General features: G+C 55.7%; 3 protein-coding genes across 6 annotated transcripts; 1 reads left to right on the top strand and 2 right to left on the bottom strand.

Annotated features, from left to right (window-relative positions):
* Nucleotides 1-7,924: 7,924 nt before the first annotated feature.
* Nucleotides 7,925-11,814, bottom strand: BTBD19 (BTB domain containing 19). The gene is made up of 8 exons (XM_056130938.1): nucleotides 11,717-11,814; nucleotides 10,099-10,300; nucleotides 9,950-10,003; nucleotides 8,961-9,020; nucleotides 8,810-8,878; nucleotides 8,459-8,590; nucleotides 8,248-8,373; nucleotides 7,925-8,121 (listed from the first exon to the last, which is right to left on the bottom strand). The coding sequence occupies exons 1-8, from the start codon at nucleotides 11,800-11,802 to the stop codon at nucleotides 7,987-7,989; spliced, it is 864 nt and encodes a 287-aa protein (XP_055986913.1). The 5' UTR covers nucleotides 11,803-11,814; the 3' UTR covers nucleotides 7,925-7,986.
* Nucleotides 11,815-13,222: 1,408 nt separating this feature from the next.
* Nucleotides 13,223-14,679, top strand: DYNLT4 (dynein light chain Tctex-type 4). Of its 4 annotated transcripts, none has more exons than XM_056130946.1 (3): nucleotides 13,223-13,270; nucleotides 13,731-13,794; nucleotides 13,881-14,679. In XM_056130946.1, exon 3 carries the CDS (start codon nucleotides 13,905-13,907, stop codon nucleotides 14,559-14,561), a length of 657 nt encoding a protein of 218 aa, XP_055986921.1. In that variant the 5' UTR covers nucleotides 13,223-13,270; nucleotides 13,731-13,794; nucleotides 13,881-13,904; the 3' UTR covers nucleotides 14,562-14,679. The 4 variants fall into 4 exon arrangements, with proteins under 4 accessions (XP_055986921.1, XP_055986922.1, XP_055986920.1 ...); XM_056130947.1 differs by having other exon boundaries at nucleotides 13,256-13,270; nucleotides 13,895-14,679; XM_056130948.1 differs by lacking the exon at nucleotides 13,223-13,270 and adding an exon at nucleotides 13,315-13,365 and having other exon boundaries at nucleotides 13,895-14,679.
* PLK3 (polo like kinase 3) lies at nucleotides 14,582-19,711 on the bottom strand. The gene is made up of 15 exons (XM_056130910.1): nucleotides 19,368-19,711; nucleotides 19,078-19,185; nucleotides 18,832-18,948; nucleotides 18,575-18,704; nucleotides 18,360-18,447; nucleotides 17,472-17,567; nucleotides 17,190-17,388; nucleotides 16,973-17,099; nucleotides 16,437-16,528; nucleotides 16,122-16,215; nucleotides 15,935-16,018; nucleotides 15,687-15,849; nucleotides 15,472-15,601; nucleotides 15,157-15,270; nucleotides 14,582-15,073 (listed from the first exon to the last, which is right to left on the bottom strand). Exons 1-15 carry the CDS (start codon nucleotides 19,596-19,598, stop codon nucleotides 14,882-14,884), a joined length of 1,965 nt encoding a protein of 654 aa, XP_055986885.1. The 5' UTR covers nucleotides 19,599-19,711; the 3' UTR covers nucleotides 14,582-14,881.
* Nucleotides 19,712-23,325: the final 3,614 nt, after the last annotated feature.

Below are 23,325 nucleotides of genomic sequence, written 5' to 3'. Positions count from 1 at the left end.
ATCTTTGGGCGTGGAAAAGTAAGATTAAGACTTAAGGAGTTTGGAGCTGCAGGAATGTTAACGCAGCGGGTAGAGCGTTTGCTTTGCACGCGACCGACCCGGGTTCAATTCCTAGCATCCCATGTGATCTTCTGAGCACCCCCGGGGTAATTCTTGAGTGCAGAGCTAGGAGGAACTTCTGTGCATTCCCAAAAAGCAAAAAAAAAAAAAAAAAAGACATAAGGAGCTGGATCAATAGTACAGTGGGCAGCTTGGTTGCTTTGCACGCGGCAGGCCCGGGTTCAATTCTCCTGAGTGCATCGCCAGGTGTGACCAAAAAAATAAAAAAAAAAAAACAACTGAAGGTTAGCGGATAGGGTGTTTATTTTGCATACAACCGACCCGGATTCGATTCCCAGGGATCTGGTAAGATCCCGAACGTTGCCAGGAGTAACTCCCGTGTATCGCTGGGTGTGACCCAAAAAGCAGGGGAGTTGGGGGAATTTTGGTTGGCATAGTCATTATCCTCATTGGTGGTTGTGTTTTCAAATGAATAAAGTTTGTGTGCACATTGTTGTAAGTCTTTAGTATTTTTCTTGTGAATTGAATTGCACGCTTAGCTTAGGAATCACCAACCGCTTTGAGCTAATCCTCTATAGTATCATACATTTTCAGCTCGTTACAGCCTTATGAAAATTAAATTTAAAAACACTGATGATTTTTAGCCCGTTTTACTCAGAAAATGGCTTGCACTACAGGAGTCAGAGAGGCCGAGTAAACCCTGAGCTTTACTGAGTATGGCCAGAAAAAGCAAAAACAATGTATCGGGGCCTTAGATATGGGGTGTGAGCCTGGAAACCACTCCTGGTGCTCCCCAGGGCATGTGAAGAATCAAGGAGGTCACTGAAGTGATCCCACACATGTTCACCAGCTGTCACACTTTGGGGCCATGGTGCTCGAGCACCATTCTAGTTTCAGTGCTCACTGAACCCACCCTCACACAGTGGAGGTGTTCACACCTAGCTGCAGAGCAACTGGAAATTCCTTTCTGTGCAAGGAACGGCAGGCAGCAGAGCTGCCAGGCTCAAACACAGACAGAACTGCCTGCATCACACAATACTTCGGAGACCCCGGGACTTTGAGCTCATCCTTGCAAGGCAGGCCCATGCGCTGTGCTTTTTTATTACAGTTCACGATCACGACCATCCTGTTATTCATTGATTGCCTTGAGCAGGCCCCAGTAACGTCTCCTTCGTCCTAGCCCTGAGATTTTTTTTTTAAAAAGTGCCATATTCAAGCCTCTTTCAGGGTTAGGAGAATGACAGGAGAATCACAGTTAACCCAAGAGAAATGATGAAATCCTAATGTAATTAGGAAGAAATTTATTAGAAAATAGACTTCTCCTTTGGAAGGACAAATGAAAGACATGTCCTAAGACAGTTCTTGGGGAACAAAAAAGTTTTTTTTCTGTTAATTTTGTTTGGGGGCCACGCCTGGCTGTGCTCACAGCTTACTCAGGGATTGAAGCTAGGTCGGTTACTTGCAAGGCAAGTACTACCTACAGACTATCTCTTCAGCTCCAGGAGTTTTATTTTATGTGTTTTTTTTTGGGGGGGGAGGAGGTGTTTATTGGGGGAGAGGGGGAGCCACAACCAGCTGTGCTCAGGGCTTACTCCAGCCTCTATGTTCAGGGATCACTCTGGCAGTGCTCAGAGGGCTATTTGAATTATGAGGGCTAGAACTCAGGCCACGAGTACGGTAAGATAAGGTCTTACCCTCTGTACTATCTCTCAGGCCATTATTTATATTTATGGATGTTTTTGTTGTTATTGTCTGTGCTAGGGGGTTGCTCTGGGTGGTGCTTTGGGACCATGAGTGTGGCTGATTAAATCTTAGTCTTCTGGGGCCTGGAGCGATAGCATCGCAGATACGGCACTTGCTTTGCACACTGCCGACCCAGATTCAACCCCTCGTATCCGGTGTGGTCCCAGGCACCACCAGGAGTGATTCCTGAGCACAGAGTGAGGAGTAATCCCTGAGCATTGCTGGATGTAGCCCCCAAAAAAACTTGGGCCTTTTGAATGCAAAGCTCATTGAGCAACTCTGTCGCCAGCCAGAGGGAGTGAAGTTTTAAAACAGAGAGGTGTTCTGGGGTGTCTCTTTATGATAGGTTCCACTTCTCCGTCCATTACTTTTGGCAGAAAGTCTTCAAAGGACCGAGAACAGGGTTTACTGACTCATCAGACATGTCTCCCAGTTTCTGTGCTCACTGGATTATTGAGTCAATCTCTTTAATTTTCACCTAGAAGTCTCAGCTTCTTAGGCTAGTACAGCAGGGCGGGCACTTGCCTTGCACGTGGCTAACCCGGGTTAGATTCCCAGCATCCCATTTGGTCCCCTGAGCACTGGCAGGAGTAATTCTTTTTTAAAAAAAATAATTTTTTTAATTGAATCACTGTGAGATAGATTGAGCAAGCAGGGTTCCGCAAAGGATTCAGCACCATCGACCATATCCACACGGTAACCAAGCTCATTGAGGTTTCTCGGGAGTTCAAGATGCCGCTCTGCTTAACGTTCATTGATTTAAAGAAGGCCTTTGATTCTGTTGAGACGGAAGCGGTCATTGAAGCCCTAGCCAATCAGGGCATTCAAGCCCAATACATCAGGATCCTCCGTGAGCTGTATTGCGGATTCACTACCAGGATCTCACCATTCTACAAAGAAGTGATCGTTGATGTCAAGAGAGGGGTGCGGCAGGGTGATACCATTTCACCAAAACTCTTCAGTGCCACCCTCGAGAACATCATGCAACGACTGGAATGGGAAGGAATGGGAGTGAAGATAGATGGTCGGCAACTACACCACCTCCGCTTTGCTGATGACATTGTTTTAATAACACCAAACATCAGCCAAGCGGCACAAATGCTGGCCGACTTTGACCGTGAGTGTGGAAAGGTAGGACTACAGCTGAATCTTACGAAGACAATGTTTATGAGAAACAGCCTTGTTCCTGACGCCCCATTCGCTCTCAATGGAACGACCATCTCCGAATGCAACAGCTATGTCTGCCTAGGTCGAGAGGTCAACATGACAAATGACCTGGCACCCGAGCTGCGCAGGAGGAAGAGAGCGGCTTGGAACGCCTTCAAGAACGTCGAAGAAATAGCTAAGAGGACCAAGAACCTCCGGCTCCGGGCACATCTCTTTGATTCCACTGTTCTTCCTGCATTAACATATGCCTCAGAGACCTGGGCCCTACGCAAACAGGATGAGAATGTTATTCAGGTCTCCCAAAGAAGAATAGAAAGAGCTATGCTTGGAATATCACGTTTCACTCAAATGAGAGAACGAATCCGGAGTTCTGACATCCGTCGACGATCAAGGATCAGGGACGCTGTCTCATTTGCCAAGGTGTCGAAAATCAGATGGGCTGGTCACGTAATGAGATTTAAAGACGACCATTGGACTAGAGCTGTTACTGATTGGATTCCACGGGATGTCAAGAGACCGCGTGGCCGCCCACCTACCAGATGGTCAGACTTCTTTGTCAAGGTCATGAACGATCGGTTTGAGGCCCTCCATGTTCCCGGAGCGAAGAGATGCCATTGGGCTACACTAGCACGCGACAGGGACAAATGGAGACGTTACTGGCGCCCGCTCGAGCAAATCGACGACTAACGGGAAGTTAAGTGATAAGTGATAAGTGAGATAGACCCTTACAAAGCTGTGGCAGGAATAGTTCTTGAGTGCAGAGCAAGGAGTAAGCCCTGATCACTGCCAGGTGTGGTCCAAAACAAAATGAAGTCTCATTGCGTAATTTTATTTATAATTGTGGGGTGGAGCGACAGCACAGCGGGCAGGGTGTTTGCCTTGCAAGCGGCCAACATGGCCGACCCAAGTTCGATTCCTCCGCCCCTCTTGGAGATCCCAGGAAGCTACCAAGAGTATCTCGCCCACACGGCAAAGCCTGGCAAGCTAACCGTGACGTATTCAATATGCCAAACACAGTAACAGGTGTCACAATGGAGATGTTACTGGGCCCACTCGAGCAAATCGATGAACAATGGGAGGACAGTGACAGTGATTTATAATTGGATTTTATTTTGCGGTTTCAGGCCACACCCAGTGCTACTTATGGGCTATTCCTTTTTTTTTTTTCTTTTTTGGGTCACACCCGGCGATGCAGGGGTCACTCCTGGCTCATGCACTCAGGAATTACTCCTAGCGGTGCTCGGGGAACCATATGGGATGCTGGGAATTGAACCCGGGTTGGTCGCATGCAAGGCAAATGCCCTACCCCCTGTACTATGGCTCCAGCCCCCATTATGGGCTAGATAGCACAGCAGGTAGGGCATTTGCCTTGCACACAGCCGACTCGGGTTCGATACCTGCGCCCCTCTCGGAGAGCCCGGCAAGCTACCGAGAGTATCCCGCCCGCATGGCAGAGCCTGGCAAGCTCCCCGTGGCATATTCGATATGCCAAAAACAGTAACAACAATTCTCATAATGGAGACATTACTGGTGCCCACTTGAGCAAATCGACGAACAATGGGAGGATAGTGCCACAGTGCTCGTGTGGTGTGGTGCTGGGAAATTGAAGCAGGGTCAACTTCAAGCAAGGCAAGTGCCTTCACCCCTGTACTATTTCTCCAGTTCTATCAGCATGTCATCATAGAGAAAAATGAACAAAAGGACACAAATACTTTTTCCTTCATTTTAGTTTGTTTTGTTTTTTTTTTTTTGCTTTTCGGGCCACACCCAGCGGTGCTCAGGGGTTCCTCCTGGTTCGGCACTCAGGAATTACTCTTGGCAGTGCTTGGGAGACCCTATGGAATGCCGGGGACTGAACTCGGGTCAGCCGTGTGCAAGGCGAACGCCCTACCCGCTGTATTATCACTCCAACCCCTTTTCATCATTTTAGGAATATACCAGGGCTAACTTAATCAATACTCTAGGTGTCTTCAAGGACATCTAGTTTCTTTCCAATTTTCATTAGCACCAATGCTGTCATAAAGTGGTAACTCTTCATTGTTGAGAGGTCATGTCAAATCCTTTGTGTGCAATATGACATTTATAGTTTCTAGTTAAAAATTTTTACTTCTGTATGAAACAAATCATAGGAGAGGAAAATATACCAAGTCAAAAGCACTGTGAAGTCCGTCCCTCTCGGAGAGCCCGGCAAGCTACCGAGAGTATTCGATATGCCAGACACAGTAACAACAAAGTCTCCAATGGAGACGTTACTGGGCCCGTCGAGCAAATCGACGATCAACGGGAGGGCCTTTACCTTTTACCTTTACCTATAGGGGAATATCTGGCCCTAGAACCGCATTTCTCCAACAATTTCAGATTTTTCTTTAAGCCTCAAGTTCCAACACAAGGTTCCCCAAGCACTGCTGAAAGCGACCCTTGAGGCCTGATATGGAAGCAGCCCCCATCCACCACCAGGAGTGGCCCAAACCCCATCTCCCACCAAAAATTAACAATTCACTCGGTAAAATCTTGTTTGGGGGCCACATCAACCAGTGCTCAGGGCTTATTCCTGGGTCTGCACTCCGGAATTACTCCTGGCAAGGTTTAGGGAATCATAATCATAATGGGGGACCAGTGATTGAACCCAGGGAAGCTGCATGCAAGGCAAGTATCTTACTCACTGTACTATCTTGCCAGAACCTCCGATTTATTTTATTTTTAATTTCTTTATTACTTCATCATAAGTTTACAATTCTGTAAAATTACAGGAGTTCAGTTTGCCAACTCTAAGTTTCCAGTACAGAAACTTAAGAGTTTTGACTGGCATTACTGATAATACTTCGGATCCTTATGGAATAAAGTGGGCTGGAGCAATAGCACAGTGGCTAGGGCATTTGCCTTGACACAGCCGACATGGCCGACCCGAGTTCGATTCCTCCGCCTCTCTCCGAGAGCCTGGCAAGCTCCCTGTGACGTATTCGATAGGCCAAACGCAGTAACAAGTCTCACAATGGAGACGTTACTGGGCCCGCTCGACCAAATCGATGAACAACGGGAGGACCGTGACAGTGACAGTGATGGAATAAAGTAAAATTTAAAAAGAAAAATTAAGTCAGTTGACTGAAGAAGGAAAAGCTGCTAATAATCGAAATCAGAAGTAATTTTTTGAGTACCCAGAAAGTGTAAGATTGAAATTTGTCCTGGGAGGTGGTGAGGTAGCAGGAGAGTTAAGGAACTAGACTTGCTGCTGCCAACTTTGAACTGATTCCAATGCCACACAGTCCTTTGAGCCCTGCCGGGAGTCAGCCCTGAGCACTGCCAGATGTTGCCCCCCCCCCCCCAAAAAAAACAACAAAGAAACAAATAAAAAATTACAGGTAAGAATTTCCCAGAGTTGAGGAATGCTAGCACAGAGATCCAAGAGACCAGAAGGGTCACAGCTGAAATAGACTCAAACAGAAAATTCTAAGAGAGGGGTCTGGGAAATAGTACAACAGGTAGGATGTTGTACAATATAGTATTTCCTAATTTAAAGTCAATATTCCCTTTTAGGATAAAACGCACTTTTATCCTTTTATAAGCTTATTTATATATCTTCCCTTAAAATTCTTGGCTGAAGAAATAGCACAGCGGATAGGGCACTTGCCTTGCATGCAATGACAATGGACTCGGTTAGATTACCCAGCAACCAGGGTCCTCCCGGTCCACAACCTGCCAGGAACAAGTCAGGAATAAACTCTCAGCACTACAGGGTGTGGCCCCAAAACAGAAACAAACAAACAAAAAAAAACAACTCTCTTATATGTGGGATATAAAGAAACATCGTAAGGAAACAACAAATAGCCAAAATTACGGGACCTGTAGATTTTTGTCAACAGAACTGGAATTACATGAGTGCATGGCTGAAAGTGCCCAGAAGACACTGGGTGGGGGTAGGTGGGCTCTCTGTTGATGGGTGTGGTGTTTAGGATGATGTATGCATAAAAAATATAATTAACAGCATTGCAAATCCTGGCATCTCAATTAAAAAAAATGGCAAAAAAAAATCGGGCCAAAATGACTGGTAAGTTCTGATTCACCAATACAAACTAAAAAAAAAAAAAAAAAAAAAAAAAATCAATGAGGAATGCTGAGGAATAGAGTATAGGGCTGACATTTTTGGAAGTTTTTGTTTCGGGAGCACACTCGGTAGCAACCTAGCTACTGCTCAGCCCCGGAAGCTAAGTTTTTTGTGGGGGTCACACCCTGCGGTGCTCAGAGGTTGCCCCTAGCTCTGTGCTCAGGGGACCGACCCTATGGGGAGCCGGACGGAGCCCGGGCCAGCTGCGTGCAAGCGCCGCCTCTCTTGGGCCGCCTCCCCGGGCCCCGGGGACTGACGATCTTAAACTGGTCCAGCTGGAGCGTGGGTGGGGAATGACTGGGTCGAAGACCAACACCCTGATCTAGGCGGCGACGCGGGTCACCCACCGGGAGGCCGGCTACGGGCTAAGAAAGAGACAGCGCGGTTTGGGGGTGAGCCTAAGGTTCAGGGGAGAGGGTTGCAGGAACCCGGCCTGGAATTAAAGAGGGGGCTAAGCTGAAGAGACGTGTGGGGGTCAACAAGCATGCACGAGGGGCTGGAGTGATAGCACAGCGGGTAGGGCATTTGCCTTGCATGCAACCGACCGGGGTTCGATTCCCAGCATCCCATAGGGTCCCCCGAGCACCGCCAGGAGTGATTCCTGAGTGCAGAGCCAGGAGGAACCCCTGAGTATTGCCAGGTGTGACCCAAAAAGCCAAAAAACAAAAAAAAAACCAAGTGCACGAGTCCGCCACGAGTGGATAACAGAGCCACCTGGGGGGCATCCTCCCGGGCCGGGGCCTCGTGACTCCGCCCAGCCCACTAGCCCCGCCCACAGGAGGCAAGGGGCGGTCCAGGCGCCCGCTCGCAGGGCATCTTGGGAGCGGAAGTCCGGAGTCCCTTCCGGCCAGGCATGCCGGGAGTTGTAGTTCAGGGCGGGTCTCGCGTTCCTCCCGCGTGGCCTCAGCCTGGAGTCACTTGAAAGGCGCGTCCAGAAAGCGGTGATGCTCTCGGGGCAGGGTGCCCCTCCGGCGACGGCACCGCGCGCCCCGGGCCGTCTCCCCTCTCCGCAGGGCGTGGCATCTCCACGCCTCCACGATCTGCTCCACCTGCCGGGGAAGGACCGCACCGAGTCCCGCAGTGCCCCCGGCGGCGCCTCCCTCCCCTCGACCCCCTCCCCCACCCCACCCCACCCAGCGACTGGGTGGCCTCCGACCGGTCCCCTCCGTCCGCACCGGGATGAGCGGCTCCCGCCGGTTCTGCTCTTCCAGGGCGCTCAGCTCCGCCGGGGCCAGCAAGGCCAGTCTCAGCTCCCGCACCACCGGCGCCGCCACCTCGGCCACAGGCCGCTCCAGCACCGCCTGCGGGAACGTGCAGCCTCCCTCGGGATGCGGGGTTCCCGCGGCCCGAGCGCCCACCCAGCCCCCGGGGGCTCCCCCCACTCACCGCGCCCACGCGCGCCCAGCTTCGCGCGGCCAGGACCAGCTCAGGCTCGTCCACGCCGAGCCTGTCGCTGCGCAGCAGCAGAAGCAGCGCGGGCGCCGACAGCTCCAGGAAGCCCCGCGTGCGGAGCACCTCCTGCGGGCCAGGGCCCCAGAGGGTCAAAGAGTGGACCTGGGTTCAGTCCCCGGCACCCCATAGGGTCCCCCAAGCACCGCCAGGAGTGATTCCCGAGTGCAGAGCCAGGAATTATACCCCTGAGCATCGCTGGGTGTGACCCAAAATGCAAAAAAAAAAAACCAAAAAAAAGGGTGGACGGGAAGGCGGGGGTTAGGGCATGGATTTTGAGGGCTGTACCTGGCTGTGGGCCTCTATGAAAGCCATGCAACGCCCCTGCAGGGGACCCAGGCCAAAGGTCACAGCAACCTGAGAGCAGAATGAGGCAGAGTCACGTTGGAGGCTGAAGCCACATAACCCACACCCGGGAACTCTGTCCAGAAGCTCCCACCTGCAAGGCCTCACACACCAGCTCCACGTCCAGCACCTTCCCCACAAACTCCAGGCACAGCTGGAACAGAAAGGGACATGGGGTGGGGGTGGGGGGGGCGCTCTGCTCCTGCCCCAGCCCAGAAGCAGTGAGCATGACAAGTCCCTAGGAATCCCATGCCTGGTGATCCAGAGAGACCTTCAGCCTCATTTCTCCTCTCACAGTCATAGGAAGCCTACTTCATCACTAGAATGCCAGTGACCTACTCGTCACTAGAATGCCAGTTCCTCTTCCTCCCAGTTCTAACTGATTCAGCGCAAATGTTTCCTCTTCCAGGAAGTCTTTATCTCCTCTCTCTGGTGGCAGGACTCTTGAGACACTATAGATAGTCTCAGTTCCATCTGTCATATCTGCCGTACTTGGGGGGAGGGGTTTGGTGTATGGCTATCCTATACCCTGACTATACTTAGGGCTGACTCCTGATTCTGCACTCAGAGCTTTCTCTTTTTTGGAGGTTGGAGGGTCACAGTCGGTGGTGCTCAGAGAACTTCCCTGGCCCTGCACTCAGAAATCACTCCTGGCGGTGCTTGGGGGCCATATGGGATGCTGGGAATTGAACCCAGGTTGACCACGTTCAAGGTGAGATCCCTATCTGCTATACTGTCTCGCCAACCACCCAGGGATTATTCTCGGTGGGGCTCACGGTATTACATGTGATACTGGGGATAAAATCCAGTCGGCTACACGTTACACTGTTTCTCTGGCCCCCTGTCATACCTCTTAAACCACTTAATCCCTCTCTTTGAAGAAGAGGCTGGCCTGGCCTGTGTGTCTGGCACCAGCCCCACTCTGTCCACTCCCCGGTGCATATAGAACACAGGCAAAGGACGTTTACAGTCCAGAGAGCCACCCAGACTTCCCAGCATCTCCACAGGTGCCTCCATGCCAGATAGGATGCGAGCCAGGCGCACAGAGGCCAGGGAAATGCGACAGGCTGGCAGCAAACCCACCTCTCGAAGCTCCTCCAGTCCATATTCCACAGCAGCAGTCAGCACCTCCAGCACCTATAGAGTGGGTGTTGGGGGGAGTGGAAGGGAGTTTCCCCTGCCCCTCAGTCCACCCCCACCTCTCCCACCCCGGCCCTGCCCAGTGGGCTCACAGAGTTGCGGTGCAGCTGGACACTGTTAGTATAGAGAAACTCCAGCACTGCTAGGAAGGCCTCAGCTGGCACAGTGCTCAGCACCAGGGGGCTAGGGACCCTGGTATCCAGAAGTCGCTGGAAGAAGTTGCATCTACAGGCCAGTAGGCACCGGTGGGCAAACACTTCCTGCCGTTCCTGACCAACCACAAACCGGACATCACTGCACAAGAGACAGAAAGTGAGGAGAGAAGAGGCCAGAGTGGAGTGTGCCAGAAACGGTCCACCTTGGCCTGCTGCGGGCCTTATCTGTCTTAAAAGAGACCCGGTCTTGGGGCTGGAGATATACCACAACAAGTAGGGTGCTTGCTTTGCATTTGATCCAACCCCAGATGTTCCCCTGAGCACTACCAGGATCCCTTAGTGCAGAGCCAGGGGTGACCCCGGAGCATTGCTGGGTGCGTCCCCCCATCAAAAAAGAGAGAGAGACTGAGACAGAAGGACACAGATACAGAGAGAGAGAGAGAGAAAGAGAGAGAGAGAGAGAGAGAGAGAGAGAGAGAGAGAGAGAGAGAGAGAGACCAGGCCTAGTCCTTCCAACTCAAGATCTGAGTGATACCAGGGTCTAAATTCTAGTCCCAGCTCTGCCCAGCTCCGCAGTGGTTAGGCCAATGAATTCCTACCCAAATCTCAGGTTTCTCACAGGGAAATGGGATAGTTATCTCAAATCCTCCAGTCTAGGAGGAGGCCGCCCTGCCTGATTGCTGGGAAAGGCACCAGGGCCAAAACTAGCTGATCCCATCTACCCTCTGGCCCATCTATCCTCTGCCCCAGGGTCCGAGTCTTGGGGGAAGGAAAGATCTTTGGGCTCATCCACAGACTGCCAACTCAGCTTTTTCCAGCATCCTCCAGATTGGAGTGGGTGCAGGATGCTTTATCTTGAAGCCAGACCACATTTTCCATTTTCATGAGAACTTCCGACCCCAGTTTCTGGGCCTCAGAACAAGGTAGGGAGTAGGAGGCAGGAGACGAAGCCTGAACTATTCGGAACCTCCTAGTGCCAGGTGCAGGACCTGGGGTGTCATGTCCAGGTGGACCGGCTACCAAAGGCAAGAGTCTGAGAGGCAGGACCCCTGGGGGAGAAGCCCAACTCCTAGCAGAGGGCCAGGAAGCTGCATTCTGGTGCCCTGGCAGCCCTGCCCCCTCCTCTGTCTGGTTTCAGATAGCACCAGCATCGTGAGCAGGCTACCCCCTTGGCTGCTTCCTGTCTGAGACTCTGACTCAATCATTCGAGCTTTGTTCCTCTTGTGAATCCCCAGGTCTCGAAACGGGGTCATCTGTTCCTCTGCCTCCCCCAAAGAGCTCCATCCTCGCTCTCAGGATCCAGTGGGCACGGGGCTGTTTTCCGTCCGGAGCCCCAGACACAAGCCTACCTGTATGTCCTCTGTCCTCAGTCCTCTGTCCTGCCTCGGGCCATAGGATATCATGGACACTGAGGGTGGGTGGCCCCCGCTCTCCACTTGACTTCCCCAAGGTCAGGAGGTTTGAGCCCAAACTCCCCCACCCAGTACCCTGGGCTTCCTCAGAGTCATAGGACGCTGGGGAAGAAGCCAGGGGAAACCCAGGCCCGCCCCCTCACCTGTAGAGGGGGTTGTTGATAAGGCTTCTGAGCGCTGCTGAGAAAGGTGCAGCCTCTCCATGCACGGCCAATCCCGAGGTCTCCATGGGCAGGTGGGCTGGGGGAACAAGTGGAACAGCCCAGAAGGTCTGTCTGTCGGTAGGTGTGAAGAAGCAGGAGGCCTGGCCGGGCCCTGGAGCAGGGAAGGAGACTGGGAAAGGCCTGAGAGGGAGGAGCAGGAGCTTCAGAGGCCCATTTGCCGGAGAGTCAAGTTTTAGGGATGCGGCAGAAGAGGTCCAAGTGCTACCGAAACATCAGAAACCAGCGGAGGAGGCTGGAGTGGGGATGAGAGAAGGAGGACAGGCTGGAGGAGGGGGCGAGAGGCTGACTCGGAGCTGGCCGGGACGAGAGGCTGGTGGCTGGCAGCTGCTGAGCCCCAGCTGGGAGCCTGCCCAGGCAACACCCGGGTGGGGAGCCTGTGGGTTTCCACGGAAACTGCAGAGAGGCCTTGAGGAGGCCCCGCCTATCCCCCACAGGCCTGGGGAAAGCTCGGGCTCCCAAAGAAGCCCCAAGCGGTGCAGAGGGTCTCAGCACCTTGGTTCCTACATGCCCCGGCTTCACGGTTTACTCCTGCCCCTCCTGGTCCACCCCCCCATAGGCACACAGGGGGGCTTGGGCGAGCCAAGCCTGGGAACTTCCTTTCAGCAGGAAGTCTTCACCCCCAGGGACGGTTTCCAGGGCCCAAAGCCCAGGTGTCTGGGAGCTGACCGTCCCCCAGATGGAAGTCAGATGAGAAGGTGTCAGAGTCTGAAGGGGTGTCATGGCCTCTGGCATTCCTGCAATGCAAGCTCCCTGGGGGAGGGGACAATCTGGGCACACAGGGTGTGGCATGCTGGGGACAAGTTCCAGGACACTGGGGTCAGGAAGCTGGATTGGGTTGGCCTGGCCGTGAATATTGCATCAGATCTGCACCGCCGCCCCCCCCACCCCCCAAGTAGGGGTGTCCTTCCACCCTTCCCCTCCACACTGCCCAGAGCTGAGGAAGTCATCCAAGCCCCACCTAGTCTGCTCAGGGAGCGGAAATGTTTGTCCTTGTTGAGACTGATGAGGAGAAGATAGAGCCATGACGTGTGCTCCTTCCTGTGGGCTGGACCCTAATTCCCGAGCAGCTGCCCCCACGATCTCAAAGTCTTCCCATGCCCAGGGCCTCTGCAATTTGCTCACTGGAGGAAGGGCCAGTCTTTACAGGGAAGGAACGGCTGGTGGCTGGGTGGGCAGGGGACCCCTTTCTGGACGAGAGTCCCCCTTTACCACTGTGCCGTCACCCCAGGCACCCTTCACTCAGCACGCGTTCAAACGCAGAGCAGGACTGAATGGACGGACGGGGAGGAGGGAGGAGAGCTTGCCTAGCAACCCATGGCAACCCCACAACACAGGCAAGGGGCCTGAACTTCCCACCTACCAGTCAGGCAGGCCAGGCCAGAGCCTTGGAGAGTGCTGGGAGGCCAAAGGCCGACAATGACTCAGGGGCCTCGGGGAGTTTCGGGAGAAGAAGCTGATCCCCTGATTCTGGAGGTACAGCCGGAGGCCAAAAGCCAGGGGTGGAAGAAGCTTCGTGAGTCACCAGCCTCAGCCAGTTGTGGGGAAAATTTGTGCCAACCACCCAGGAAGTAGGTAGAAGGGAAGATGACTGGGTTCAGTACCCACAGGGTTGCAGGCTCTGAGTCTGTTTCCTGGCAGGAAGGAGATAGAGACGCACTGTCCGACTCAGGGCAGAGGCCTCCCTCTTCTGCTGAAGCCAGGTGGGGAGAAACAGAAGTGTTTATTAATTCCTAATTTTGCGGTGCCAGGGATTAAACCCAAGGCCTGGCTCGCTCATGCGAGACAAATGCTCTACCGCCGAGCGGCACGGCCTGCCCTGGGAGTTTCTAGAGCTCACAATAACGGATTTTATGGTGCCAGGAGAAAGTTCGCAAGTGGGCACGGCCCTGGAGATGATGGCCTAATCAGGATCTCTTCCCTTATATGCTAACAGCCCTTCACCTTCTGAGAAGGCGCCTGATCCCAGTCTGTCTGATTCACCTGTCCCCCAAACACAGGTAAGAAGACGGTGAGCGGGGCAAAACCCTTCTCAAGAGGAAGGGGGTGATGTGCTAAGATGGCCAGTGGCGCCCTACTGGTCAAGTGTGGGTCTTCCAGTCGCAGGTCCATGGCTGGCAGGCCCCCAGGACGCCAGGAGGAGGAGGAGGCTTCCAAAGACCCAGGGCTCAAACGGTCGGGGGCACGGCCCCCGGGCCACCTGCAGAGCACCGACGGAGCCCGGCCTGCTGGCCCTGGCCCGGCCTCCCGCCGAGGCTCCGTGCTGGGCGCAGCGGCCTCCTTTTCCCGCCGCAACTCGCTGGCCGGGCCAGGCCCAGGAGCAGGAGGTCGGCGACCATCCCTGGGTCCGGTGCCTCCGCTCAGCTCAAGGATCAGCTTCTCGGGGCTGCCCCTGGCACCCGTGCGCCGGGTGGCACCGTCGTACCGCATGGAGCCGGCGCCGGGGGAGCGCTGGGACGCTGCCCGCGCCCAGCGCGCCCTGGAAGCGGCCCTGGCCTGGGGGCTGCGTGACGCCTGCTACTCGGGGACCGAGGCGGGGGTCCTGGCCCGCGAGCTGTGCGAGCAGGTGCGGGTGCGCCTGCGGGAGCTCAGCCCACCGCGCTACAAGCTGGTGTGCAGCGTGGTGCTGGGGCCGCGGGCCGGCCAGGGCGTGCATGTGGTCAGCCGCGCGCTCTGGGACCCAGCGAGCGATGGGCTGGCCTCCGCCTCCTTCACAAACCCCACACTCTTCGCCGTGGCCACCGTGCACGGGCTCTACTGCGAGTGAGCAGGCCTTCGGCTTCTGCAAAAAAACCGGTTTATTATCCCAGGAGGAGGCCCTTCCTGGGGCTCACATCCCAATAAATAATAAATGTCTGTCAATAAATAAAAGTGGTCCATAAATAGCGCCCCCGAGCTGGGGGCTAAGGCTCAGGCTTGGAGTAGGGCCGAGCGGCGCCGAGGGGACAGACCGCCGCCTCCAACCCCAGTAAAGCTGGTCCCTGTTTCCCTGGGGGATGCGGCCCAAGGCCCCAGGGATGCACCGAAGGGACAGGGAGAGTCACGAGAGTCTTCCAGCCAGAGGCCAGCGGGTTCTGCGGACTGGGGTTAGGCCGGGCAGCGGTCCCGTAGCAGCCGCAGAGCATAGCGGAGACGCTGGCGAAGGTCCGGGGAGCAGCCCAGCAGCCGGAGGTGGGAGGCGAGGTAAGTACAAGCGCTGCGATTTCGGGCCACGAAAGTCACGAGGAGGGGCTCCCAGCCACTGAGGATCAGCTTGGTGTGGTCCCCGTAGAAGTTCACCTGTGCCAGGGAGGGAAGCGGCCCTCAGGACGCAGGCTCCAGGTTCTTCCCAAGACCTTCCCCACAATGCCACCACGTCCTACCTGGACGGTGCCGTCACTGAACAGCATGAGCAGCGCCTGATCGGTCTTGACCCACTGCAGCAGGAGCGGGGGCACCGGTGCCTCCACTTCTTCCACACTGGGCAGATCTCCACCCTGCGGGAGGGAGGGAGGGAGGGAGGGAGGGAGGGGCGGGTCATTTGTCCGAGGGTCAGGACTGTCCTTGTGCGTCTCCACCATTCCGCCTCGAGCGCTGAGCCCGCTAGCCATGAGCCCTCCCTCCCTCCCCGAACAAGGTGACTCGGAAGGGATCAGATGCTTCTGTGTCCCCACTCCGGTCCCCCCCAGTCCACGCACCTTCATGAGGCGCTGCTCCATGTAGGAGGCAAAATACCGCAGGACGCTCAGCTGCGGCTGCAGGGCCCGGGGCACAGCTCCCACAGAGAAGGAGAAATGCTTCGTACTGGTGGGGTTGTAGTGCACGGTCCTGGAGTGGGCAAGGCGGCGGTCAGAGGGCGCCGGGCACGGACGAGACCACAGGAGCCCAGGTGCCCTCTCACCCACCGACTTACTTCCTGTTGGCCGACAGCGCCATGTGCGTGCCGTTGTTGAAAAGCACGGCCACTCGGCGGCTGGACAGCTGATAGCCGAAGCCAAACTTGTTGGAGTAGTCAACCCACTTGCTGACCCACACCAGCGGCTCTGGCTGTGCCAAGGGAGCGGGGTTCTGTTCGGCTGGCATGGGAGAGGGAGGGTGAGGAGCTGACCTCTGAGCCAGTGCCCGCCCACGGCGTTCCCAGATGCAAGACGTCAGCTTTACCTGGGGGCATGAAGGCCAGGCAGTTCCTCAGAGCGCAGAGGGCAGACTCCACCACCGTGGCCACCGTCAGGCCTTCCTCAAACCCTGAAAGGAACAGGACACTGGGAATTGGGCCCGGATTCCCCCCAGCGCAGGCCGTGTGGGCTCGGCCCTACGGTGGTCCAGCACCCCTCCTTGTGAGGCTCACCATCGCCACTGCTCGCCAGCGTCCCCCGGGGGGAGCTGTCCTCGGGCGCGGTCTCTACCAGGCTGGGAGGCGCGGGGCCCGAAGCCGCGGGCGCCTGGAGGGTGGGTACAAGGAAGGAGTGAGAAGGGCCCTGAAATCCCAGGCCTGGAGTGCGGGGCCCTCCCGGGGCACCTCAGGTCAGCCCGCCTGGCTAATGAGACACCAGCCAATTAGACAACCACGAGGCTAGATGCTTCACCAGTCTCTTTCATCCCTGCTTCCCGCAGCTGCTGGGGTGGGGTGAGTCAGGGAAGCCCTGCCCACGTGAGCGCTCACCTCAGGCCTGGCATCCTGCTGGCTGATGGACGCCCGTGTGAGGCCATTCACCAAGCAGGAGATCTCGTCCCGCTCCTCGGGTGGGTTCTTATCTGAGGGGGAGGGGGCGGGCAGAGGGGAGTTGGGGGGCAGAACAGCCCTCAGCATGCGGCCCAGCTTCTGCTCCCCACACTGTCCACTGTCCTCCCGTTGTTCATCGATTTGCTCGAGCGGGCCCAGTAACGTCTCCATTGTGAGATTTCTTGTTACTGTGTTTGGCATATTGAATACTCTCAGTAGCTTGCCAGGCTCTCCAAGAGGAGCGGAGGAATCGAACCCGGCTCGGCCGGGCTGGCTGCACGCAAGGCAAACGCCCAAAATCCTTTATCAAATGCCTTGGTTTCTGCTCCCCACAGGAATAATAAAGATGAGAAATCCAAGTGCCCATGTCACTCACACCCACTCTCCCAGGGGTTCACAGGTGCCCGGGCCCACGCCCCGTACAGTGCAGCCAGGCCCCTGACACTCTGTACCCTGAAATGATACCCCAGACTCACTCTTGTTCTTCTTCCTGCCAAAGAGGCTCTTGGTAACTTTGACAAACAGAATCTTAGCTGGGTTAAGGGGCATCAGGTCTGGAACCGTCACGCAGCTGCTGACAGGGAGCCGGTCGGGGGTGTAGCCCTGAGGAGGGAGCCACGTGAGCCAAGACTTCTTGCTGCCCCGTTCACCCGCACAGGGATACACAGGCGGGACGTCAGGGGAGTCACAGACCTTGGTGAAGAAGTCATGGCGCAGGATCTGGTCGATCGAGGGGCGGTCTTGGGGCGAGGCGCGAAGGATGGAGGCCAGGAGCTGCCGGGCAGGCAGTGAGAGGCTGGCGGGCAGTGTGTAGTGCACCTGCTTGATGCAGCGGTACGTCTCCTTCAGGTCAACGGTCTCAAACGGGGGGCTCCCACAGAGCAGCGTGTACCTGGAGGCCGAAGCAGGAGTCAGGAGTGGAAGGGTCACCCCCCGAGGGACCCACCCATCCACGCAGAGGATGCTGGGACTCACATGACGCATCCCAGGGACCACACATCTGCCTCGGGGCCATGGCCTTGTCTCTGCAGCACTTCCGGAGCCACATAGTTGGGGGTACCACAGATGGTCCTGCCGAGGCGGGGGAGGGGGAGGGGCCAGGGGCAGGTCCAGACCCAGTCTTGCTAGCCCCATCCCTACCCCCACTGTGAGTTCAGACAAAGCAGCTGCCTGTCACCAAAGGCCTGAGAACTCCAGCTTGTCCTAAGACAATAGACGCTGGGCTGGCAGCTGAGTCTCCGCCCCCCCCCTTCCCCTCCGACCCAGCTGCTCAGCTGCTCAAGGCCTAGAGAGAGGCCCGACCCCTCCCCGCACTCTCCTCCGGGGGTCAGTGCACCCTGGATCCCCGCCTCTGCCTGCCAGACTTCCAAACAGACTGTCACCTCCCCTGGTTGGTGCCACACACATGGCAACACCAGCTGCCGCATCTCCCCAAAACCTCATCTGCCACACATGCTGTGTCACTCACACCTCGCACATCTTACTGACATGGGGCCTCACGCTCTGCCACTCCCACTGTCAGCCTCAAACACACTGCTTCTGTTGCCCACCCCTGTCCCCACAGAGGGCCAGCAAGACTACCTAGCCACCTACACACACACACACACACACACACACACAAAACCGTCATGCCTTCCCTGTCTATTACAGTGCACATACACACACCCCCAACCTTCATGCCTTCCCCATCTATTAGACACACACACACACACACACACACACACACACACACAGCCTCATGCCATCCCATCTATCACAGGCACACAGGAGGCGGCAGTCATGCCCTCCCACACATTCTGTCATACACATCATCTGTGTCACACAGACTGTGGCCACCCCCACCCCCCACCCCGAAACACTCACTTCTTCCTATGCTCCGGGGGTTCCAACCGGGTCGCCAGTCCAAAATCTCCCATCTTCAGTTCCATGTTCTCGGTGATAAAAAAATTGCCTGGGTGGGGGAGGCGGGAGGGAGCTGTGTCAAACTGCTTTCTCTCTGCCTCCCACACCCCCATCCCCTGCCCGCCCTCCCTCTGCCTGTTACACCCCCAAACGGTGCTGCAGGCACCGAGGCTCACCCAGCTTGAGGTCCCTGTGCAGGATGCCACGCTGGTGCAGGTACTTGAGTCCGGAAAGGATCTGCCGCAGGTAGTACCGCACCTCTGGCTCTAGCAAGGTGTGCCGAGCCTTCCAGATGTGGGCCAGGGACTGCGGGGAGCCACAGCCTCAGCCCCTGTGCGGCCTGGCCCGGCCGGCCCAGGCCTCCCCAGGATCTGAGAAAGCCAGCCCCGGGCCGGCTCCAGCTCCAGCTCCCGCGCCTCCGCCCCTCCCTCACCTTTCGGCTGCAGAGCTCCAGGAAAATGTAGATGTTGTCCGCATCCTCGAAGTGATGCGAGAATCGCACGATGTGGCGGTGCTGCAGGTCGCGGTGCAGCTCGATCTCGTTCAGAATCTGCGGGGAGGCGGGTATGAGGACGGAGGGGCGGGGGCGGGGGGCACCGGGCCGTCATCTGTCACGGGCTCCCGTGTCACCGTCCCCAGCCCACCCCGCATCCCCGGAGCCCGGGCCCCCGGGAGGCACCTTCTCCCGCTGATGCGGCTTGGTGATGCGGCTCTGCGAGATGACTTTGACGGCGTAGGCGCTGCCAGTCTCCGTGTCGGTGGCCTCGTAGCAGCGGGCGAAGCCTCCCTGCGAGGAGGGGGCGTCAGGCAAGGGGGCTCTGGTCGATGTCCCCACCCCGGAGGGGAGGGGAGCGCTCCGGCCCCGCTCCGCAGGAGTCCGGGCGCCGCGCACCACCAGCGCCCCTTGCCCGGCCCTCCCGGCGCCCGGGAGGAGGCCGGCGGCGGGACCCCCGGGGGTCCCCTTCCTACCTTGCCCAGCAGACGACCTTTGAAGTAGGTCCGGCCGCTGCGCGGGTCCGTGATGAGACGCGCGGGGTCGGGCGCGGGCGGCGGCGGCGGCGGCGGCCCCGCCAGCATCTCGCCGCGCTCGGGTCCCGGCCCGGCACCCTGGGGCGGCGGCCCGGGCCCGGCGGGAGGGGCGGGCGGGGCGGCGGCACGCGGGCACGGCCGCGGGGACAGGAAGCGGGCGGCGGGCTCCATGCAGGCGGCGGGGCGTCGCAGCGCCCGCCCGGCGCTCGGTCTCCGTTCCGCCCGGGCCGGCGCGCGTGGCGCTGCCAGGACTCGCTACGCTGCGCCCGCGCCCCGGACCGCGGCGTTTTTATCAATGAACGCCTGCCCCCCGCCCCCCCCGCCCGGCGGCCCGTCACCGAGACCCCGCCCCTCCCGGCGGCCAATCAGCGGGCGGACACGCCCCTCGGCGGGCACGACGTCACCGCAGGCCCCGCCCCTCCCCGCGGGGCCCCGCCCCCTGTCCGCGCCTTAAAGACGCAGTCTGGCCGCGCAGACCGCAGGGGGGATGCTTTGACTGGGATGCTGGCGCCTGGGCTTCGGAACCCCTCGACACACACACACGCATGCACGCACGCTCGCACGCACACGCAGTCGCTACTCAGGCGATCACAGATCAGATCACAGATCATCCTGTTATTCCTCGATTGCCTCGAGCAGGCCCCAGTAACGTCTCCTTCATCCTAGCCCTGAGATTATATTCAAGGCTCTTTAGGAGAATGAGACCCATCATTGTTACTGGTACTTGGCATATTGGGGACGCCACGGGGAGTTTGCCAGACTCTGCCGTGTGGGGGCAGGCTACATTCGGGAGCCTGCCAGTTTGTCAAAGTAGGAATGTCACCTACTCAGGTGACATCTCTTTTATTCCTCATCTTCTGGGGTTTATGCTGCAGTCCCTGTGGAAGCTGGGCCTCCGGGGGCCTCTCCCAGCGAATAGTTGACACTGGCGGTCCAGCCGCAGTGTCGAGACAGGGTCGGCGCCCAAAGCTTCCCTGGACTCTCCTTCCTGTGCTCTCGGCCTGCGTCCCCAGGCCCAAGTGCAGTGCTTCCCCCTTCAGGGCTTTGGAGAGACTGCACGTTCCCACGCCTCGCTTGCTGGCGAGGGGAGGGGATGGGGGGCTGCTGCCCGGCTAGGTTTGGGGAATCTAACCAACAGTCCAGTCCGTATGTGGCTGACACTGGGAGCTAGGCCACATCTGAGGCTGCCCGCTTCCACATCCTTAGCAGTAAATCTAGGTCTTGTCTAGGCCCCAAATCAATTATTAAACCATACAATCAATTCTGAAAGATTTGTTACTGAAAGCGTTTACTGAGTACCAAGCACCGGCTTAAAAGACGGGTCAGGGTCACAGCCCTGGTGGAGTTTACGTTCTGCTTCATGGAAACAGACAATAAGCAAAAATATAAACAAGGTAATTGCAGACTGTGAAAAGTGCTACAAAGGAAGTAAACGGAAGAGTAACCAAAGAGCTACTTTAGAAAGGGTAGCCAAGAAAGTCAACAAATCTTTATTGACAACCCAAATCAATTTTATCTCCCAAACATCTCTGAAATTTATCTCCCTCTGTATCAGATAGTACACAGGGATTAAAAACTTGCCTTAGGGGCTGGAGTGATGATAGTACAGCAGGTAGGGCACTTGCTTTGCACACGGCCAACATGGCTTCAATCCCCGGCATCCCATGGGCCTCTGAGCAATGCCAGGAGTAACACCTGAGCATCACCATGTGTGACCCAAAAAGCCCCCCCCCCAAAAAAAAATCTTGCCTTATACTCCATGGACCCTGTCTGAATCTTCAATACCCTGTATATGGTTCACTTCCTGAAGAAATCCCTGAGTACAGAGTCATAACGAGAAGAATCAAAACAGAAAATACATGTTTTTTTTTTTAAATTTTCGGCTAGTCAAAAACAGATCCCCCCCCAAAAAAATAGGAGGCCAGAGAGAGATCACAACGAGTAAGGACCTTGCCTTGTATACACCCAACTAGGGTTTGATCCCCAGCACCCCATGTGGTCCCCTGAAACTGCCAAGAGTGATCTTTTAACACAGAGACAGAAATAAATCCTGAGAATAGCTGGGTGTGGTTCTCCCTGAAAATAAAACAAAAATCCACTTTTCTCTGTCATGCTTTAATCTGTGTCTTTCCCAGATTTTCTGCCAGGATTGTTGCTTCTGCATCTTCTCAGTCTTCATGGTTTTTCTCTCATCTCCCTTTCCTCAGCCCTCAACATGAGTCCCTCAACAGGACCAGAGGGCTTACATCTCTAATCTTGCTCTGATTAGCAGGAAGGAAGGACAAACATTGAAGGGAGAATCTAATCTCAATCTAAACAGTTTGAGATTGGAGCAGTACAGTAGGTAGACGCTTGCCTTGTACACAGCCAACCTTGGTTCAATCCCTGCCACCTCATATAGTCCCTTGAGCAATGCTAGGAGTAATTCCTGAATACAGAGCCAGGAGTGACTCCTGAGAATTTCCAAGCGTGGCCCACATACACACAAGCCAACAGAGAAGAAAAGAAATACCAGAGCAGAATTGAATGAGGGTCAGTGAGAGACGGGGGAGTTGGTGCTCAGGGGTCACTTCTGGTGTGTTTAGGGGACCATGTGGTGCCAGGGATTGAACCCGGGCCTCCAACCTGCAAAGAGAACTTCAGTCTTGGTTTTTTTGCTTTTGTTTTTGTTTTTTGCTTTTTGGGTCACACCTGGTGATGCACAGGGGTTACTCCTGGCTCTGCACTCAGGAGTTACTCCTGGCAGTGCTCAGGGGACCAGATGGGATGCTGGGAATCGAACCTGGGTCTGTCGCATGCAAGGCAAACGCCTTGCCGGCTGTGCTATCTCTCCAGCCCCGAGAACTTCAGTCTTAGGAGTTCAGTCTCAATCTGTTCAAGCCAACAGTTTTCCAAGAAATTTGGCATTGGTGGGACCAAAAGGAAAAATCCACAGGGGGAACGGCCCTGAGTCCATAAAAGGCTGATTTAAGGGGCTGGAGAAGTAACTCGAAAGACTAGAGAGCAAGTTTTGCATGCAGGAGTCCCAGGCTTGATCCCCAGTACGGCACAGTCCTCCAAGCCTGCCCTCAGCAATGCCTAAGAACAGAACTAAGAGTTGTAGCCCCTGAATTCTGCTGGGGGTGACCCCAAACAAAACAAAAGACATATTTTATGCTGTGGTCTTCCATCTGAAAAAGAAAACAAAATGCCCCTCTGCATTATTCTGCTATGTTTGCTTTTTTTCTTTTGGTCACACTTGGCAGTTCTCGGAGATACTGTGGGCTCAGTGCTTGAGGGTTAGTCCCAGTGTGGCTTCAGGAATGGACCCCAGGTCTTCCGCGTACAGAGCATGTGCTCCAGCCTGCTGAGTTCCACATTCCTTGTTTCTCTCCTTTATCCTCCCATCCAATCTGGGATGCCATAATCAGAAAACATGAGGACACTTTTTTCTTGCTTCTGTCGCAAGAACTGGCAGCAAAAAGGCAATTGCTGCAGGTCTGTCAGATAGAAGCATCAAAAATTTCTTTTACAGGGGCTGGAGCAATAGCACAGTGGGTAGGGCGTTTGCCTTGCACGCGGCCAACCCGGATTCGATTCCCAGCATCCCATATGGTGCCCCGAGCACCGCCAGGAGTCATTCCTGAGTGCATGAGCCAGGAGTAACCCCTGAGCATCGCTGGGTGTGACCCAAGAAAAAGAAAAAAAAATTACTTACAGACTGGAGTGATAGTACAGTGGCTAGTGCGCTTGTCTTGCACACAGCCCAAATAGTTCCAGACACCCCAAATAGTCTCCCCTGAATCCACCAGGAGTGATTCCTGAGTGTCAAACCAAGAGTAAGCCCTAAGAACTACCGAGTGTGGTAAAAAGAAAAAAATAAATGTCTTTTCTCACAGTTCTTGAAGCTAAAAACTGA

Source organism: Sorex fumeus, unplaced genomic scaffold, assembly GCF_029834395.1.
Source record: "Sorex fumeus unplaced genomic scaffold, SorFum_2.1 ptg000082l, whole genome shotgun sequence".
NCBI lineage: Eukaryota > Metazoa > Chordata > Mammalia > Eulipotyphla > Soricidae > Sorex > Sorex fumeus.
The sequence above is the reverse complement of the archived record's forward strand: the minus strand, read 5'-3'. Positions and strand labels throughout refer to the sequence as shown.